Source organism: Nymphalis io, chromosome 16, assembly GCF_905147045.1.
Source record: "Nymphalis io chromosome 16, ilAglIoxx1.1, whole genome shotgun sequence".
Classification (NCBI taxonomy): domain Eukaryota; kingdom Metazoa; phylum Arthropoda; class Insecta; order Lepidoptera; family Nymphalidae; genus Nymphalis; species Nymphalis io.
In genome coordinates, this window is record NC_065903.1 from 1,558,372 (window position 1) to 1,574,129 (window position 15,758).

The 15,758-nt window shown below is 32.1% G+C and overlaps 3 protein-coding genes across 9 annotated transcripts in view; 1 reads left to right on the forward strand and 2 right to left on the reverse strand.

Annotated features, from left to right (window-relative positions):
* Positions 1-15,758, reverse strand: part of LOC126774458 (TBC1 domain family member 12-like) — a 284,024-nt gene that overhangs the window by 146,952 nt on the left and 121,314 nt on the right. The window lies entirely within an intron of this gene.
* LOC126774465 (mucolipin-3-like) lies at positions 460-2,902 on the forward strand. The gene has a single exon (XM_050496018.1). It carries the CDS (start codon positions 730-732, stop codon positions 2,521-2,523), a length of 1,794 nt encoding a protein of 597 aa, XP_050351975.1. The 5' UTR covers positions 460-729; the 3' UTR covers positions 2,524-2,902.
* LOC126774467 (facilitated trehalose transporter Tret1) overlaps positions 4,948-15,758 on the reverse strand; it is a 70,067-nt gene continuing 59,256 nt past the window's right edge. For 4 of the 5 annotated variants that reach the window (XM_050496023.1, XM_050496022.1, XM_050496024.1 and 1 more), the window contains exons 2-3: positions 7,797-7,911; positions 4,948-7,604 (exon numbers count right to left, since the gene is read on the reverse strand). In XM_050496023.1, the coding sequence (XP_050351980.1) occupies positions 6,241-7,604; positions 7,797-7,911 (1,479 nt within the window). In that variant the 3' untranslated portion in view covers positions 4,948-6,240. Of the gene's footprint in view, positions 7,605-7,796; positions 7,912-8,583; positions 8,804-15,758 lie in introns of those variants that run through there. The other variant, XM_050496020.1, reaches the window with a different exon arrangement.

The following is a 15,758-nucleotide window of genomic DNA, read 5'->3' on the forward strand; positions in this document are numbered from 1 at the left end:
GCCACCAACAATACCTTCATGTGGCCATACGATGCGTGACCTCAAAATCAGGCAACGTGATGTGCGTGTGGAGCTGCAATCACTTGATGTACGAAAAGCTAGCTGTACTGATGGAATATATATATAATAGTTAATCTCCTGTGTTAACGCGCCTGGTTTCTCTTCGGGATGTGTGCCGAAGGCTTAGAGAAGAGCTAATGTGCAAGCGGTTCCCAAAAAAGGGGATCGGTCTGACTGAGCCGAATCTCATTTGTTCATATATTTTTATTTTAGTTAAATATTGTGAAGTTCTTAGGAGTAGTCAAATATTTACTATTCTCGTAAATCACATTTCACACAGTTATTAAAAGATATATTATGTACCGGTATTTCTATATCTATAATATCATTAGAAGTGCATTATCTTAACACCTGACGAATGACAGACTGACAGTGAGTTATGAGTTGTGACTACTGACTGACATAAGTCATAAGACATTACAGAAACTAGAAAGTGACAGTCGCGTAAAGGTTACTGGAAAACAACAAAGAAAATTAAAATAACAAATTCATAGGTACTTAAAAAGATAACCATTTTAATTACTTAGTGCTCTGACTAATTCCATCTATACTCTTTAAAAATAAAACTAGACGTGTGACGTCGAATGAAGGGATCGAACCAAGGTTTCAAATTCAGACTATTTACAAATTTCAAAAATTGTTATTGAATACGTTTCGTTGGACTCCGTTATGTCTTCTTCAGAAGAAAATCAACAGTCAGATATAGAAGTCGCCCCGAAAACAACGCAAAACAACCAAGAAAGTGCGCAAGGTCAACAAACATCATGGTCAGCGCCTACATCCTCGACGCTTCTTCAAGTAAAAGAGAAAATGCGACGTAAATTGCAATTTTTCTTTATGAATCCGATCGAAAAATGGCGAGCTAAACGGAAATTCCCTTATAAATTCGTCGTTCAAGTCATCAAAATAGTCTTGGTAACACTCCAACTTTGTTTATTTGCTCATAATAGATATAATCATGTTAATTATACATGGGATAATAGGATTAGTTTCTCCCACTTATTCCTACTTGGTTGGGATTCCACAAGAGAGATAAATGCCTATCCACCTGGAGCTGGTCCTTTGGCTGTTTATAAAGTTGATGAGTTTTATAATGCATTAGATTATGCTTATGCGGGCTATTCAAACTTGACTAATGCCATTGGACCATATTCATACAACGATGAGAACAATATTAAACCAAATCCAAAGTTTTGTCAGTACTATTACAAAAAAGGCATAATAAATGGATTTAATGAAAGCTATGAATTCAATTCTGAAATTCAATTTGGCTGTACCAACTTTACAAGCGCAGAAAATAAAGTTTTTAAATCTCGAGAATTCATCCAGAATGCAGGTGTAGAGGTGGATTTTGCAGCTTTAGTTAGAGCTGAATTGTGGTTTTCTTTAAAAACAATAAATTTCAGAACTGCCGGACCCATAACACCACCTGATTGCTACAGATTCGATATAAAGATTGTTTTTGATAATGAAGACCATGACGGTCAAATGTCTTTAAACTTAGAGGCTGAACCATATAAGTTAACTTGTAAAGGAGATAAAGACTATGTCACTGATAATCGAATAGACCAAATACTTAGGAGTATTTTAAATATATTAGTTATAGTCATTTGTAGTGCATCTCTTATACTATGTAGCCGTGCCATTTATAGAGCTCAACTACTAAAAGAGCTCACCGTACAATTCTTTCGACAAGCATATAACAAAGAACTTAGTTTAGATGGTCGGTTAGAGTTTCTCAATGTATGGTATATAATGATTATCATCAATGATATTCTCATCATTATGGGCTCTGCAATAAAAGAACAAATTGAACGTAACCAATTTACGAACGACCAGTGGAATATATGTTCTTTATTCTTGGGTGTAGGAAACCTGTTAGTTTGGTTTGGAGTTTTGCGTTATCTTGGCTTCTTTAAAACTTACAATGTTGTTATCCTCACATTGAAAAAAGCTGCACCTAAGATATTCCGTTTTTCATGTTGTGCTCTCCTTCTCTATGCTGGGTTTACATTTTGTGGCTGGCTCGTTCTAGGTCCCTATCATATGAAATTCCGTTCGTTAGCAACTACATCTGAGTGTTTATTTTCCTTAATAAACGGTGACGACATGTTTGCTACATTCTCAATAATGTCTAAAAAATCACCAATGTTATGGTGGTTTAGTAGGGTCTATTTGTACTCATTTATTAGTTTATATATTTATGTAGTTCTAAGTTTGTTTATTTCGGTTATAATGGATGCTTATGATACTATTAAACAATATTACAAAGAAGGGTTCCCAAAAAATGATTTACAGCAGTTCATTGGAGAAGCAAATGTCGAAGAAGTTTCTTCAGGACTTTACAGAACACAGAGTTCTTCATCGCTGAATGAAGCTATGAATTCTTTATTCTGTTGTAATTTTTATCGGAGAGCCTATTCTAAAATAGGCGGTGGAAATTCGAGTCTCAATTTATTATAGGTTTTATTATTTAAACAGTTTCATATGTATCAAGAAACAGGTTTTGTAAATAATTATATCAGTAGTTGATAAGCTATGTCTTTTGTAGATAAAATCAGTTAACAATTATTATAATTTGATAAAGATATTATTGTAAAATATGTATATGTGATTAAGTTACCCTAAATAACCAAAGAAAGTGTGAGAAACAATGAAATATGCATAATAAAAATGTCTTTTTAATCTATATTTAGAAGTATTGATTTGGCATTAGAAGCAGCTAAAAGAGCAAGGAACAATTATAGGTATTCTATTTATAAATGTAGATAATATGTTTAGTAAAATTCTATTAAAAATGCAAGTTTGCAAGTATTTTTACATTAAATTGTTTTTGAAATGGATAAAATGTTTATCATTTATTACAACACAATCTATACAATACAATTTGATATCAAACACGAGGACGACGGGATTGTATAACACATAAATAAATAGATAAGAAACTTAACAAACATATCCATGTAGGTACGTTAATAATATTAATTATAATAATCGGCGGTCAGCCAAATGGGCCATATGATGGTAAGTTGTTACCACCGCCCATAACTATTGGCGCCATAAGGAATATTAATCATTTCTAGCATTCGTATCAGCCTTGGACACAACACTTCTAACGTAAGTGTTGTTACTTGGCGGTAGAATATGAGATGATTAGTTACCTACGGGCTTACCCTACCACTATTCGGACGTTATATAATATATTTTTCCATTACTTAGAGATATTCTATATTTATATTAAAAAGCTGAAGAGTTTGTATAGTTGAACGCCCTAATATCGGTCAGTAACTATAAATAGGTCTAAGCTCGTTTATAGTATAAAGACTATTTACTTTATTCTACGACACTGGTCACTGGGTACGGCTTCGTTTTTCAAGGTCATACCTAAAGTAGGAGACAGTAACCGCAAACGACATCATCAAAAATTAAATAATAAGAAAGATACAAAAAAGGCAAGTATATGGCATCTATGGAGATTTATTTAAAAAAAAAACCTATTAAATGCCAATCACTATGAGATATTGCATGAAACAGGGCAGTCAGCATATATAATTCTGATCGGAAAATTATTGACAGATCAAATGACAAGCGGTTTATTCAATTATTGTATGTAAAAAAGAAGATAAAATGTTAATTGCGTTTTATTTATTAACAATTAAGCTCTATATGTACCGTGATTCATAATTTACGGTTGATAAAACAGGGCAATGTGCTAACAACGCGATCAGTAACTTTCTAATTAATTAGGAAATAATTAATTACATTTAAACAAATATGAACGTATCAAAATTACGGATTAACGTTTTCATATTTATATGAATCGTAAGCTGAACCTGTGTAAACTATGACAATTTTTTTTATAATGACAGATAATAATTATATATACAAATTTCGGCTGCCTTATTGGTCTAGTAGCTTGATGTAAGGCGGCAAACCCGGAGCCGGAACCCAGGACGGGTTCAATTCCCAGGTCGGCCCAATAAAAAGTTATTAAGTTTTTCTGTAAGAAAATTCTCAGTAGCATCCCGAGTCTGGAAGTCGGAAGTGTGTACACGTCCTATGCCTCGGAAAGCACGTGAAGCCATTGGCCGTGCACCTGAACTCTTTCTGTTCGTGTCGGATTGCCGTCCCATCGGATTATGAGAGTGAGGGAAGAGAGAGTGCACCTGTGTTTGCGCACGCGCTTTTACACTATAATATCTCCTGCGCAGTTGGCTAATCTCTCTTGAGATTAGCCGGCTTGCCGAAATATATAAACGGACCCGCCAGAAGTCGTCCTGCCATACAGTCATTTTTTTCATTTGCTGACATACAGACAGCAACGCTACCTACTGGGTTTAATTGTTTTCAAACGATCCCGGTACCCATTGAAATTTACGCACAACATTTTTACCACCTTCTTCCGTACCCTGATATGAGACAGCTTATAGGCAGGACAGGTATTGTTGCCATAGTCCCATTGAAATAACTTTTTATCTTAATAGCTTTTTAACTTAATAATAATTAAAATTAAGAATTGAAGTAGGGTGATTGAACCTTCTTCTTCTTCTTCTGCCTAGAGTTTTTCCGGCCTAGTAACGCCAGGGTCCGCTTTCCTGCATCTATACCTCCACTTTGTCCGATCTAAAGCGTCCTCCTTAGTGAGATCGTGCTCTCTCATATCGTCCCTCACAACATCGAGTCAGCGCTTCTTGGGCCTGCCGCGGGATCTAGGGCCTTCGACCACAAAATCCAGGCATCGGTTCCCGGCATAGTCTGGTGATTGAACCTACTACCTACCTCAATTTTTAATTTTAATAAATATTTACTATTGTTCAAATTTCTTAAAGACAAAACCAGATATTATTTCAGTATCCTTTATTTGTATGAAATAATAAAGCACAGACATTATTTTTTGTACATTTAATCACTATGAAAACTTATTATATTAACAATATATATACAAAATTAATTTAAATAAATTACAAAATATACATAATATGTTGAACAAAATTCATTAGTGCATCATTTAAAACTATATCATAGCGCTTTCATTGACAGAGAATACAGCAACAAGTATTTAGCCCTTAATTTATATTATCTATACAAGTATAACACTTATTTATACCTATCACTTTATACTGAAAGTTCTGCATGCATCAAAATGACAGCAAAATGACAGATCAGCTTTAAAATACCACAAGCATTTAGTAGCTGTGTTTAAATATTTAGTACCTAAGTCTGTCAAAATGACCGGCCATTTTTAAATACTTTTTTTGATACTGATTTAGGTACTAAATATTAAAACAAAGGTACTAAATAGATACTAAATGCTGGTAGTATTTTAAAGCTGATTTGTCATTTTGTACAGTCATTTTGATGCACGCAAAGTTCTGTGATAATAATTTTATACAATATCCATTTAAAACATTATAATAAGCATATCATTCGAAATTATTTTGTTATATCGATGTTGTTATACTCATAATGGCCCTTTATACTTCTTGCCAGCAAAAAAAAAAACAGATATTAAAAAGTGTAAATAATTTTTAAAATATATATGCTACTGAGTTAAGATGTCTATATTATAAACGATTAAAAAAAGTAAATATTATTTGTAATTATCTATCTATTAATCGTTTTATGTCTAGTTGTACTACAACATTGAACAATAAATTACATAATCTATTAACGACAGCAGCCTTGCTCACACTAAAAACATTTTAAAATAAATATGGCAATATCTCAGCTGTCATAGAAAGTAGAATGTTTTATAAATGGCTATTTATTTATTCAGTATATTTGTCTAAATAAATATATTATATATAAAACTTTTTCAAAATTACAATTTATATAATCTGATATAATATTTTGATAAAACTTATGTACTAGCAATATCAGTATGTTCCCATTTTAGATGAGAAATAAATGTCTTTATTTTAAAACAGCTGCCATGAGCAATAATTAGAATTAAACATTTAATAAATTAACTATGTGTAGGCTAAGTTTTCATATCTTAACGCTAAAGTCGACGAATTAACAAATCCAGACGATTGAATCTTTGGTAAAAGAGCAGTAACTAAATTGCTTACGAAGCACACCAAATTGTAATTTGTGACACCAAAGACAACTAGAATTAGCCAACCATAGACTACCTAGTAACTCATCGTACAAAAATACTTTATCAGTCTCTATGATTGTTTATTTCTTTCCATCGACATTTGTCTGTGTTTCAGGTTCGGCGCCTAACATTATTTGAATTTCATCAACACTCTTACCCTTAGTTTCTGGTACGATAAAGAATATGAAAACGAAACCTAGCACCATGATGCCAGCAAACATCCAGAAGACTTGTCCGGAGCCGATTGCAGTGTTTAAGGAGTTGAACGTACTCGTGACAGTGAAACTGAGAAGCCAGTTGAAAGTACCAGCAGTTGAGCCGACGAATGATTTGATATCGATCAAACACAATTCACCAGCCATCATCCAGGGGATCGGTCCAAAGCCAAGAGAGAAGGCGACAATGAATAACGACAAAGAAAGCAATGGCAACCAAGATATCGCTTCAACTATCGAAGATTCCGCACCATGAGTGTCTTTCAGAAAGAAGAAAACGCCCAAAGCTGTCGAGCACAAGCACATCACGAGAGCAGAGAATAGAAGCAAGATACGTCTGCCTAATTTATCGACCACTACACTGGAAACAAAGGTCGCAATGACTTGGATAACTCCAATAATGATTGTCGCGATCGGCGCTGGTATAGCCGCTCCAGCACTAGAGAAAATCGCAGAGGTGTTGAAAATTACGGCATTAATACCAGATAATTGTTGGAATAACATAAGAGCGTAGCAAATGAGCAAGGCTTTAAGGGCTGTTTTCTTAGTGATCGCTGAGAGAAAAGATACTGGGTTGCTCTTAGCTGCTTCAGCTTTGTTCTGCAGATTGGCCAATTCACTATCAACATCGTAGTTCCTACCGCGCAGTCTGATTAAAGATTCTCTGGCTTCGTCTGATTTACCATTCACAACTAAAAAGTTAGGACTTTCGGGCATAAAGAAGAATATCAGAGCAAATATTATAGGGATCAGTGTGCAGAGTATATTAAAAACAAAAACACTGGTATAACTGCCTACCCCATAAGCGAAAAGAATACCCACTGTTATCATCAGTTGAAAAAAGCTGCCTAAAGTTCCTCGTATCGAATCCTGTGCGATTTCACTGGTATATGCAGGAGCGGTGACACAAAAGGCACCACCAGCAACACCAGTAATAAACCTTCCTGCCATCAGAGTCCCAATATTTGGGGCAAATGTTATAAGTAGCCAGCCTAAAGTGAATGGTAAGGTTAGCAGAAGCATAGTCTTCTTTCGTCCTATGGCATCCATAATGAGACCAATGGGGAAACAGACGGCAGCAGCTCCAAGATTTATTAATGAGGATACCCAGTCCCCTTGGGTGCTTGATATGTCAAAATCATAATCCGTGCTGTTCTGCTGGGTTATCTTGAAGACAACAGGCGAGGACCAGCCGAGCATCGAACCAGCAGCCAGAGCACCAAGAGTGGCTGAAAAAAAAATAGGCAAACATCATTTAATGTAAATCTGAGAATAATAATGCTATGATCACTTATCATATTATGGGTAAAATTCAATATCATAATGTTCACTCAAGAACTCGTCCATTCCACTTTATTAAATTATTTAAATAATAATCATGTAAATATAAAAAAAACTTCTAATTTGAATAAAAAAATTACCTGACAAAGCAGCAATGTACTGTGGCAATTTTCTGCCATTGTCCCCTCTTGGCTCCACCAGCACTGACTGTGATACACCCACATCAGCCATGGCTCCGTTATTTCCTGCCACCGGCTGAAAAGAAAAACATATAACATTATTTTTTTACTGTTAAAAATGTTTTATGGAATATTATTATAAAACAGAAAACTTTTAAATTTTGATTATAATAAGAAACATTATTTATTTGTATAATTAGTTTGCCTTTATGTCAAAAGTTTTTAAGGCAAAACACAAAATACAAATACAAATTTTGCTTTAGTTATAAAAGTTTAGTAGGGTGATTAGTTAAACAATGCTGTATTTTTTTTCTTTCTATCAAATTAAAAATGGCAGAGAGAGAAAAATCAGTATTTAACTAAACATCTGTAAAATAATATTTCTAATTAATGCAACAAATATTTTAGAACAGTACTCTGAAAGTTACTAACTTAATTTTATATATTTTTACTTGTAGTAATATTTTATTTAAGAAATATAGACACACAAAAATATTGTAAGTGAGTATGGTCTGTGAAATGATTCATATATAAAAGAAAAATATTTTATATCTAATAGTAATAGTTTAATAATAATTTGTGTAATTATGTTCTACGTAATGAAAAAATTTGAATATCGAATCTCTTTTGTTTAAATTCTTGAGATAAAAATTCTAACAAAATTGAGGTCAATGATAAAAATCTGCCGGTCATAATGTGTAAATGATAATGTTATGGTAATAATTTTCTTTTAAATAAACCAACAAACCTCATCATAACTCTGGCTCGAGCCAGGAATAGCGGGAAGTAAGGGCTCGGTCTCTGAACTATCATAGCGTTGACGTCGAAACAAACTTGAACGCATTTTGGACGGATTAATAAAACTTTTATAAAATAATGAAAAAAGAAACTACGCCATCACTTTGTTACGTATTACTGTTTTAATTTAACATAAACACAGCTTTAAAACTAGTTGTTGACGCAGTTTATTTGTATTTTGACATTTCCAATGTCAATGAATGTCACAAGTGACAACTCGTTGATAATTGAAGTTTTTAACTAGTGTTAACAGCAGTGAAAATAAATTCGAGGTACTATGGATTATAGACATTGTTGTAAATATATAGTACTTATAAACTATAATAAAAACTACTCAATTAAATCTTTACTAATATTGAAATTGCGATTATAAGTTTGCTAAGTAACGCTAAACTAGTGTGTTATACATATAACTATAAAATGTTTATTTTACACCTTGTCATATTAAATAGCAATATCAATGACTTATTGTGTTCATGCCATTGCTAATTTTTAATTTCTATTAATTTTGATGTATCTTTACTAATAACGCAAATTTGAAAGTGGGATTATTTGATTGTTACGCTTTCATGTCTCATATCTCGTTCGTTGCATACACAATTTCAGAAGTATAGAAAAGGACGTAGGATACTTACTCTAGTCGAATATGTCATTGGAATTTTTATCTTATTTTATGCGGTAACGTCTTCGATCAACAATATTGTTGATCGAAATCTAACGTATATAATATTACATTAATTTAGTCAGTGGAAAATTTTGAGAAGAAAAATACTAAATGGCTTAATTTATATTACGTAACAGCCTGTGAATGTCCCACTGCTGGGCTAAAGGCCTCCTCTCCTCTTTTTGAGGAGAAGGTTTGGAGCTTATTCCACCACGCTGCTCTATTGCGGGTTGGTGGAATACACATGTGGCAGAATTTCAGAGAAATTAGACACATGCAGGTTTCCTCACGATGTTTTCCTTCACCGTAAAGCACGAGATGAAATATAATTCTTGCCCGGGTTTGAACCCACGATCGTCGGTTAAGATTCACGCGTTCATACCACTGGGCCATCTCGGTATTTATATTGCTAAAATATTATTATTAATAATAATTTTAAATGTCCTTAATTTAGTTTAAACAAACCTGGTACTTACAAAATTGTGCACAACATACTACACCTATAATTATTTGATACCTCACGCTTGTTGATGACTCGTTAACAAAGTATAGATGACATATAAAAAAGTACGTGATATGATTTTTATTTAGTTAAAAAATAATTTATGTATATGAAAACTAATTAAACATTTTTATTATGTTTGCTGAATATTTTGTAAAAACTTTTTAACGCTTAACTCCGAACAGGCGCGGATCCACCGTTGTGGGCACGGTGGGCATGGCCACAACCCTATCCCAGACTCTGGGGCCGATAGAAGTGCCTACTGGTCCATACGGGCAAAGCTTGGGCGAGGGGGCGAAATACATTTTTTAAACTTCGACTTTGTACGAGTACGAATGCTATGTATCGATTATAAATGAGTCCGTAATCCAACTCGCAGTTGGCTGATTTTCGGGTGGCCATGACCAAAACCTTTTTTGAGGGCTGTATCGGCTCTAATAAAATAATAATTATTAATATTTCTTCTTTAAAGAACTTAGCTAGATTATCTTTTGTTATCTTTATTTAAATCTTTATAATGGGACTATTGTGATGAATGCATTTTAACACTATTCAATTTTCCGACCTTGACTGTGACTTGATATCATTGAAATACGTAGTAAAATTTTAAGATACATAGAATTTCAAACTCTATTTCAAGATATTAAAAGTCATATTTATCTAAAGTGTTGTGCTGAAGATGACAACTACGTGTTATTTCACTATTATTTGTAATAAGAATAGAAAACTATACCAGTGCTATGAGTGTGTAAGTTTTTTTATGTAAATTACTAAATATTGTATGTTTGAAACAAGATACATTTAGTATACATTTAGTATATATATCTGTGTAATGTGTGTGTGTGTGTTGAAAATTTTAAATTTATACGTGTAATAGGCATACTATTTACACAGGTTCATATTTTTGTTTATGTGTCATTTGCCCGAGAAAATAAATATTTAAACTATTATTATATAAATCCGTGACTATTTATAGATTTTTTACGTATATTATGAATACGTTGAAACAATATCAACAGATTGAAATGTGTTGAATATTCCTTGATTGTTGATGTCAAAAAACCTAATCTATCATGATATATATACTGACAAGATATATATTGATGTAATCAATATTTTACATAGGTTTAAAAAAAATTGTAAAATTTTTACTAAGTATAAACATTTGTGTTTTTTTGTTTCCAATTTACCCTCTTTCATTTAACCGTTATTATTTCTAGATTTCCTTAATTTTGTATCGTACATTAAGTTCTTTTTATTAATTATCAGCTAACCAATATACCTACATAATGTATGCCGGTCATCTTCCCTTAAATAATCGTTCATTGGATTTAATACCTTCGCGTCATTATTCTAATGTAGTGTTATTGAAGTTTTGCCGAATCATCGTAACATCATTTTTTTTTGTTTAATCTGTATCTAAGATATTTTTTTTAATTTCGCTTTTAATTTATTTTTGTATGACCCATAAGCAAATAACGCCGATAGTTACATCGCCAACTACAAGATTTAAAATGTTCTACCTATAATTACAATGTCTGACTGTTTGTAGAATTAAGAAAAAAAGAGGTATTTCTATGGCATCTTTTATCATTAATAATATTATAAATGCGACAATTTATTAGTTTGTTACGCTTTCAGACCTTGATCCTATCATTATGAAATTTTGTATAAATGTTGCGAGGAGTACATACCTTACCTATCTTGAATCTGACCTCACACGCGGAAGCAAACTAATAATTTATAAGTGTGACATTATAATTTTCTAAACAAACCATTTAAATAAAGCAAATCCAAGCCAACGGTAGTAAAATACAACTACAAAAAAGGCAGAAGTTAACAAAACAGTCATTGAAAAATATAGTTATCAAAAATAAACAATACCACATAATATAGGTATGTAATATGATTACTTTTTATTATTTAATCCTCTCAGATAAGATATTTGTATAGGTTTATGTATTATCACTTGAATCAGATTACATTTTAAATAAACAGAATGAAATTTAGTTTGTAGTCGTCTCTGACGTTGAAAATATTTTTTATCTGTTGCGAAATTTTACAAACTATTCATAACGTGGCTTATTGCTATATTATGAACTATTTTATTACAATACAGTAGATAAGTAGGATTAAAAACTTTACAACACTTTCATTCTTATCGGCTTATTAAAGTTATTTCGCTATATGTTATAATTAGTTTCTGCTCGCGGCGTCATCGCGTGTTAGGGGAGGTGACGATACCAGAGGTAGGCAAAGACAACTATAGTGCAGCCTAGTGACTAACTGTACAAGACCAGATATAAAAGCAAGCCGATGACAAATAAAAAAGAAAAGAAACAAGCAAAAATGATTTTATATTACAAATGAGTTAACGCGGTCATGTCTGTTTATTTAATGTCTTAACTAGACATTCAATCTCGTCTATTTTTACCGTTTGTGGGATTGCTGGCCCGAGGTTACCCCACGTACCACCCACTCTCTTTATTGTACAGTCAAATGGCAAGAGATATTTTGAATTGCAATGTTTAATTTGAACGGTGAGCCAAGGTAATTACAGGCACAAGGGTCAAACAAAACAAAGTGCTAATAGTATTTATAGATCAAGGATGGCCTATTTGCACTTCTGGCTTTGCCTGAGCGCAAAAAAAAAAACGTACCTATGGCTAATACATTCGTTTAGAATTTTAACGATAATAAGTGATGTGAAGTGTTTATTATATCAATATCATCGTTACTGATTAAATAAAAGTATGTAAATATTTAATTGATCACTATACATTTTCACATTTTGTAATTTCTATTGTTTCGTCAACAACTTACATTATTTATGAACAAACACAACCAGTAGATACAATTGAGTGAGTTGATACCGGGTTGATTGTCTTTATGATTTGTTATTTATTTTATTTAAAACAAAAAAGCTGATCGGACATATAGATCATTTTATGATATGTGGCTGGTATATCTAAAAAAATAAACAAAATCGACAATAAACCGCTAATCATGGGATTTAAAATTTTCTACCCATGTGCCTGTAATTATATGGTTGTATTTTAAGACGAAAACGAGTTGCTAATGAATTTCTTGTCCGTTCTTCTCGCTAGAATCTACGCTCCGAACGGGTGGCAAATTAAATTAATTCGTCTTGTAAAATGATGATTTGAATGTGCTTGCAGGAGTTCAATTGAATAAAGTATATTTTTACTTAATTTATATTTAATGGACGTATATATTGTCTAAAATATATTACAGAATTATATGCGTTTTAATTTTGACTTCGTATTATAATCTTGCTAACAGTTTCAGAGATACGATATCTCATTTCTGTAACTTACTATATATATTTACAATTCTATTTATGTATTCTATTATTCTATTTATCCAAAAACATTATTTCTACCTAATATTAAAAAAAATTACACAATATAATTAAAAAAAAGCAGCTTAGTTTCTTCGCTGGTTCTCTTCAGATTAGAGTATTTTCTTTTCAGAACCGGTGGTAGAATACTTTTATATTGAACAAACGGATTTGCACAACAAAGGATGTAATATTGTTACATCAAATTATATTTGTTAAATTCTCAGTATCTAATGTGAACACTTTTGTCATAGTTTTACATGCACGTTGATAAACATTGAACGAACTTGACAAGTAACAGTAACAGCCTGTTAATGTCCCACTGCTGGGCCTCCTCTCCCTTTTGAGAAGAAGGTTTGGACCTTATTCCACTACGATGCTCCAATGCGGATTTGGTAGAATACACATGTGGCATAATTTCAATGATATTAGACACAGGCTGGTTTCCTCACGATGTTTTCCTTCACCGTCAAGCACGAGATGAATTATAAACACAAATTAAGCACATGAAAATTCAGTGGTGGTTGCCCGGGTTTAAACCCACGATCATCGGTTAAGATTCACGCGTTCTAACCACTGGACCATCTCGGCTACAAGCACTGGGCCATCTCGGCTACTTGACCAATTAGTGCCAAAACCGGGTAAACAATACATAATTTTTTCAAGTACTCAGCATTACCAAATTATGTAGACGTAAAACTTATGTGATATTTATCTCCGCAAATCCATAACTGATTTGCGGTATCTAGCCTGCAAGTTTAACATATTTAATCCTATCTAATAAAGCACGTGTTATTTATGTAATTATTTTAAGGTATTAAACTAGCCCAGTAAATAGAATACGCTTACCACTCATCGCTGGTTTCAATCCAAATTTACAGTGCATACTTATTCCGCCGTTTACATTCCTCTGCAGATATCACAATACCATTGTCTACCGTGTAATTTTATAGTCAACTATATATATCTGACTAATTGACCATTGTTAATTGTGACATCAGTCTGATCGCTGCGGATGTTATGTACACTGCTGGAGAATTGAACTCCGACAGTAAAACCTCTTTAGTCTTAGTGTGTCTGACCTTTTTTCAAATAATCAATGAATATTAAAAATATATATAAAAAAGATTACTACTCACATGTTAGTAATTTCCAGCTTTTTTGAAAAAAAAAACTATATATGCATAAACCCAAAAAAAATGTCGTTTTAAATTTGCTATAAATAATATACTTGAAACACTTCGGTATATAGAGCCTTGATTAAAATGATAGCAATACATGTGTAAGTAAATGTTATTTTTTACAAGTACTATGTAATGATTTCATACTTTATATTCTACACACTAACAACTATTTTTGTGTATTATAATCGAATGTTTAATTTGTTAATCGTCTCGTGGTTTTTATCTGTGAAATAAAGGATTGGGTTTTGGCGAACCTTTACAAAAAAAGTTATATTTATGTCTAAAGTAGCGGTTTCTTATTAGTTTAAATAAATAAAAAGTTAATTGTTGATTTATATGACGAAGTTTTCTTACAATAACAACATTGCAATACTTTCGTTAACACTAATTATTAATGAAATAATTATATATTTTGATTTTGTTAGTGTTGATTTGTATTTTAATTAAAAATATATAATAAATTAATAGTCCAGTTTAATGGATGTTTCAGATATTATGTTCCATTGACAAATATTTTGAGAGCAAAGTATAATGCAAAAGCGAAGCAAAAAAATATTAAATGTAGCTTAATATAAAATTAACCCCTTAACTAATAGACTTTGTATGTCTGTTGTATAATTACAATAAGATTTTATTTGTCTTCTTTTTACGTCAGAAAGAGAAAAATCGTTATTTATTTACCCGTTGAGCGTCTTATAAGGATGTTTGAATATAAAGAAATTGTGACGTCAATCACGATGTACTAAATTGTATGTATGCATAATTGTTTTATTATCTCGAAACATCTTTGGTTTGTACGTACAACAGCTTACTTTTAAGCCAGTTTCAACACTTATTAAATACTTTTATTGAATGACTTAAATATAAATAATTATATTTAATGTTGATGCCTAAATGTAAATGGAGATAATAATTGATCCGTTAACAATATTATACTTATACTTAATAAAATCATTGTATCTAAACTATTCTATATTACTAATACACCTACGTCTATTTATAATAGAATTGGGACTTGTAAACGAAAATTTATTTTATTTTTGAATAAGATATTGTATTATTTCCTGGCTTATAGAATTTTAAAGTAAAATTAATATATTTTTATATTATTTTTCTCGTGTTAATTTTGGTAATTTTAGAAGCATTTTAACGATCGACACTAAGTTGATACAGATTAGAAATTTTTAAGTACTTAAATGTTGTACGTAATTGTAACCTTAATATATATATATTTTTATTGTTAATCCTACTTGCGTTCCATTGATTCCGGGCTGTTTTTACTCACTAATTCTAGAAGTACTTATACCATATTAAAGCGACATGATTCCTCCATAGACCGAGGTATGCTCATGAAGAGGTTAGCCGTCAGGAGGCTCGTCGCCAATGGCGGGCTCACAGGGAACAAACCGAAAGC